This window comes from Cariama cristata, unplaced genomic scaffold (genome assembly GCF_000690535.1).
Source record: "Cariama cristata isolate BGI_N322 unplaced genomic scaffold, ASM69053v1 scaffold29377, whole genome shotgun sequence".
Classification (NCBI taxonomy): domain Eukaryota; kingdom Metazoa; phylum Chordata; class Aves; order Cariamiformes; family Cariamidae; genus Cariama; species Cariama cristata.
In genome coordinates, this window is record NW_009628818.1 from 22,980 (window position 1) to 28,256 (window position 5,277).

The 5,277-nt window shown below is 45.1% G+C and overlaps 1 protein-coding gene across 1 annotated transcript in view; it reads right to left on the minus strand.

The window, feature by feature from the left end:
• The window catches only part of LOC104165358 (cyclin-dependent kinase 15-like), a 34,807-nt gene that overhangs the window by 13,203 nt on the left and 16,327 nt on the right, over nt 1-5,277 (minus strand). The window contains 1 exon segment of the mRNA XM_009704956.1: nt 2,183-2,246. Coding sequence (XP_009703258.1) covers nt 2,183-2,246 — 64 coding nt within the window.

Here is a 5,277-nt window from a genome sequence, read left to right on the forward strand (position 1 = left end):
ACGACACGACGACAAGACACAGCATTTGTGCTTCAGGGAAGAAAGGGGAAGTGTGCAGGAGCATGTGAATGCCAAATAGCTTTGAACAAAGAGACTGATTTGCCTTCTTACAAGCAGCCCCATCACAAACTGACTTGATTTAGTTCATGACTAGGGCAAATAGTCCAACCTTATGTGACTAGCCTTCTTCTATCCAGACTGGTTTGTATAATCCAGGTGTGAGCCAAGTGCTTGGTTCCAGCATGTGGTTGGAGCAGCTCGGAGCCCCTTAGCCAGGCTCTGAGGAAGGGAAAGGGATGCTGCCTCTCCAGCTGGCACAGCTGTTTCCCCAAGCACCCCTCTCCCATGTGTTTGCTAGCACGGTGGGATGCTGCCACAGGAAGGTGTCCTCTAACTGCTGTCTGCTCCAGTCACAACAGGCACCAGCGTCACAGGATCAGAGCACAGCACAGGTCAATTCTGCCCCGCCGGAGTCCATTAGGGAAACTGTCTGTCAGTCCTGATTTGAAACTGATTTGAATCTGCAACTCAGATTTGAAAACTGTTTATGATGACTAGACTTGTGTTTACTGGAGCTATTTCCATGCTGGCTAGGAGCCTGTCCTCTCCCTCCCAGCCCTGCCACTGGCACCCTCCACAGCAGCAGAGGACACCACTGCTACTCTGACAAAACAGAGCTAAGCGGGAGTCACCGCTCAGGGCAGTTCTGGGCACTCATACATTCTCTGTTGGCTGTACTAGTTTCTTTGCGAGTGCAGCCTTAATGGTTGCACTTTTAGATTGACCCTCTGTATACTATCGGGATACCTAATCATCATTGCTGAGAGTTTTTGGCCTTGTACGAGCAGATGACTGGCAAAAAAAAAATTCTTTGTGATCAGTTTGTCCCACACACAAGCATTTCTCTCCTCCCAGACTATCCTTCCCAACCTGTAGACTACCCAGCCAAGCCTTCAACAACTTAGAGAAGAAAGTGCTTCCTCCAGCTGTCTGCTCTGTGCTTGCTCCCTATCCAAACTAAACTTGCTGTGGACAGCGACACATTCCCATTTCACGCTGGTTTGATTAATGTGTCTCAGCTAATTGTGTGAAGGATTCCAGTCCTTTTGACTGTGAGACCAGGTTATTGTTCAGCCAATCATGGCTACCATGTGAAAATCGGGGCTGTTTAGTGTTCATGCACCAGAATCAAAGGAGTGGCATCTTGGACTGGGTCACAGAGCAACACCCACTTCTTTGAAAAGATGTTACTATGCTCTACTAAACCTGTAAACCTCTTGCTCAAAGCACGTCTTCTCCCTTCTCCTCTCCCCCCGGCTCTTTTTCCCCCCTTTCAGATAGACAGGCTCCCCCCACCACTTTGTTAGGGTACAAGTGAGAGAGAATGGCTAGATTGTAGATAGGTGGATTTCACATTCTAGGGTTTTTAATATTTCACTTTTATATTTCTCTTACAGAATGATCCTGCTGAGAGGCTGAGAATCAGTGCTCATCATTTCCCCCTCACTGACACTTGAATATATTTTCCCAAGAGAAAACATTAAACAAAAAGAGAAAGAGAGGAAGGGAGAGAGAGAGGAGAGGGAGAGTGACTGAGCTAGCTTTTCAAAGCATACTTCTCAACCTGCCCACATCAAAATAAGAGACAACTGGCCCTTTGAAGTCCAGGACACAGACTTCTCTACCAGCCTATGTGGAAATAAAAGAAGCCAGCTTTATAAATCACACAGATTTCTCACCTTGCCCACATCAAAATCAGGGACAGTGACCTTCAAAACTGAGGTTTAAAGGCCCCAAACCAATCTCCATAAAAATAAGGAGAGTTAAGATAAACTGTGTCTCCAGGTACCTGCCAGCTTTTCCAATGTCTTTTCCAGAGACATTCGTCCTTTGCACTGAAGAGTGGAGACTACATTGTCAGCACTTGCAGCAATGAAATCTTCCCTCAGCCTAACACACACCCAGTGCTCAGTGAGGCAACTTTGCCACACATGTACCTTTACTTGTATACTAGGCCAATCCCAGTGTTGTTGTAGGTCCTACAACAACACTATCGTTAAGAAGCTCAAGGGATTTAATAACATTGAAGCATAGGATTTTTCATAGCAAGGATTACTGACCCCAGAATTGAGTGGCTAGTGGCTCAGAGAAAAAGTCAGCATTCTTGTGAGTTAAATCCTACCTGGGTTATAGTTGGGGAGCTTGGAAAGTCCTGGCCAGGTGTCCTCAGTTGGGTCCCCCAATACCTGTGCAAAAGAAGAAGGAGAGTGAGAAGAACAATAACCTCTATCTGCCAGTACTCTGCCTTGGCATGGAAATGGAGGAACTGGTCTCAACGGAGAGAGACTGCCCTTTACTGTAAACCAGCACAGGTTCACACTGCCCTGGCTGGTGCTGGATCTACCACTGCGCATAAAGGACACTGACATTTTAGCATTTGATTTTATAGTAGAAAGGGTCCTGCTGAGATTGAATGTTGTTGCTGCTGGTAACATCAGTGAAGGCGTATGTAGCTTCACTGCCAGGTGCCTCTCCTGCATGTGTTTGCCCACCCGGGGTCCACACTCTTGAGCCCCCTTCACGGCTGAAGGTGTCCTCCTGCGCCAGAGCTGCACTGGGGACTTATTCTGCCCACTGGCGCTGGCAGCAGCAGATACGCTTAGCAGCAGCACAGGCTGTGAGCTGTCATAAAAACCCCTGCCCTTCTGAGGTGTAAAAGAAAAGCTGGCAGACAGGTCTACTGGCAGGTGCTAGAAAGCAGTCCAGTGTCTCATCCTGAAGGGTCCAGAGCTTCAGCAGTGTCTGTGGCCTTTACTGGGTATTGTGAGCTTCGGAAGTAGGCCCTCGCTGAGCAAAGTCTCGGCCAGTAAAGCCTCCTCCAACCTCGTTTTTGTTGCTGAAATGTGTGAGATCAAGCATATCTGGATTTCTGTGCCAGTTGCAGTTGCGGATGTTTAGTGTTATTATTATTACTTATGGCGTGCCAAGTGCCTTGTGCCTATTGATATGGATGAGCTGTGCTAAGGAGGTAAAGCCACATATTTAAGAATAGTTCACAGCATGTGATACGGTATTATAAATCAGTACGGCTAACTCCAAGTATTCAAAGCTTATCACCCAGACAACACCCACAATTATCAGATTTTCCTTAAAAAGTGGTGAAATTTTAACACGAAAAATGTCAGCGTTTTTTATTCACTTTCTCTTCTCCAACATTAGATTTGTCTCACATTAGTTACACTTTGCATATGATAGACAATTCCTTTTCCTTAAAATGAAAACTGAGGGAACTTGGCCTCACAGAAACTTGTGACAAGATTGCAAGAAAACAAGCATCAATAAAAAAATACGTTAAAGAAGGAAGAAATATAAAGTTTGGTTGTTGCAGTTGTTACGCATCTGGTAGCTGATTGCTTTTCTCACTCACAGTTGAGAAACAGCTGTGAGGACAATTACAGCTACTGCATCTCACAGCTGGCACATATTAGCATTGGTCCCTGAGGGGATGGAAGTTAGGGTGGCTTGTTGTGGCCCATGTTTCCAAATTGCTTGTGGACTCAGTCTGCCACAGCAAAGACCAAGGGGTAGGACCTTTGTCTCTGCTCACCTGTAAAATCAGTTTTGGAAGCTGCCCCAAATCAGTCTTGGAAGCCTGAAAGCTCCCAAAAGAAAAGATGTCTTGCAGCATTCAGCCATGTGAGGATGTTGGAAGGTGGCTTGCACTGGGGGTGATTTGACAGCTCTGGATGAGAATGCATTCTTGACTGGTGTGTGTATCGTGTAAGTAGGGCAGGTCTGCCCAAAGCAAACTCTGTGTGCACAGGAAAGAGAGAGTTGGAATCTGAACCTGAATCCAGAATTTGCTCTCTTTTGCTACCCTCTTAGCTTTCCAGGAAGCCACAGCAAAACCTCTAAAATATTGTGCAGTGAAAATCCAGGTGTATGTTCTGAAGTGCCATTCCTGCATTTATCTGGGCCCTCATTTTTCAAGGTTTCTTGTGAGCATCAGTCCTAAAGGCATCAGAGGGAGCTGGGGAAGTTCACTACATAGTAAAATCGTACTCTCCAGGGTCAGCTCAGCACTCTGCCTCTCTTTGGTGAAGAATTTTAAAAAAGTTGTTTGTGCATGCTTGTACTTTGCTACATAATCTTTTCAGAAAATGCTTAAATTTTGCTGAGTTGAGGTATAAAAACATTCAGACCACCAATCACTGCCATATGAATATGGATTTATATTTATCTTTTCTGAGTCTTTTCTTTACAATTGCTATTCCAACCCATGAATTTGGATCTATTTTTGAAATTCTAAGGTAATGGGGCAGGTGATTTTAATCTTTTTTCCTCCCCCCACCCCACCCCCCGGACCTTTAATGAGTTTCCTTGCCAAACCAGAAGACAATGAGTTACATTTATTTAACTGAAATTAATTATACTCTGGGGATTGTTTTATCTGTTGTGTATGCACCCTCAATCTAGCTGTTAAATCCCTGGTCCACACCATCAGGCAAAGCAAAACAGCTTCTCTATACTTACTACTCTGCCATGCTTCCCCAAGCCCACACTTTTTACTATAGTGAAAGGTCTTGGTGCAGCTCAGTTTAGTCCACTGTGAAAGAGGCATAGTTTCAGCCAGAAACATATCTACAATGCCCATATTTCAGCAAGCACTTTAAGTTGGTATAAATCATTATCTCTCTCTCTGCCCTCTAGCTGCTTGCTTCTCCTGTGATGAACCAGCTGAAGGAATCAACCTAGCAGATTTTGTTTGGTTTTGTTGGGAAGTTGTATTTTATGTTTTCTGTAGAGAAGCCCTGTAGTCATTCATTTCGCACTTGTCACGTGTTCGGCTCAGCCACAGAAGAGCACTGCTGGCACGCTCAAGCCTAATCCAGCCCACGTGAAGTCCTTCTCAGCACAATGTTAATCAATAAGATGGACATTTGAATGCAAAACCTACGCCTGATCTCTTGAAATCTGAATGATGGATCTTAAGTTTGTCAGCTTTGCTTACTCTCCATGCCACAAGAGAACTGGAGACACTGCAGTTTGCGTTTACTCGGGCCTTACTTCCACAACCAGCACTGCCAGCCTAAGTAGCTCCTTCTTCTTTGTCCTCTTCCCATTTGGTCCTGCTCCTGTGTCATCCCTTCATGAGTACTAATGCTCATTAGTGCTACTGTTTGTGCAGCCATATGATGAACTGGGTAAATAAACTGTTCTCATTTAGAGTAACCCAGGGAGAAAACTAAGTTATAGGTTCCCCAGTTCATGTAGCCC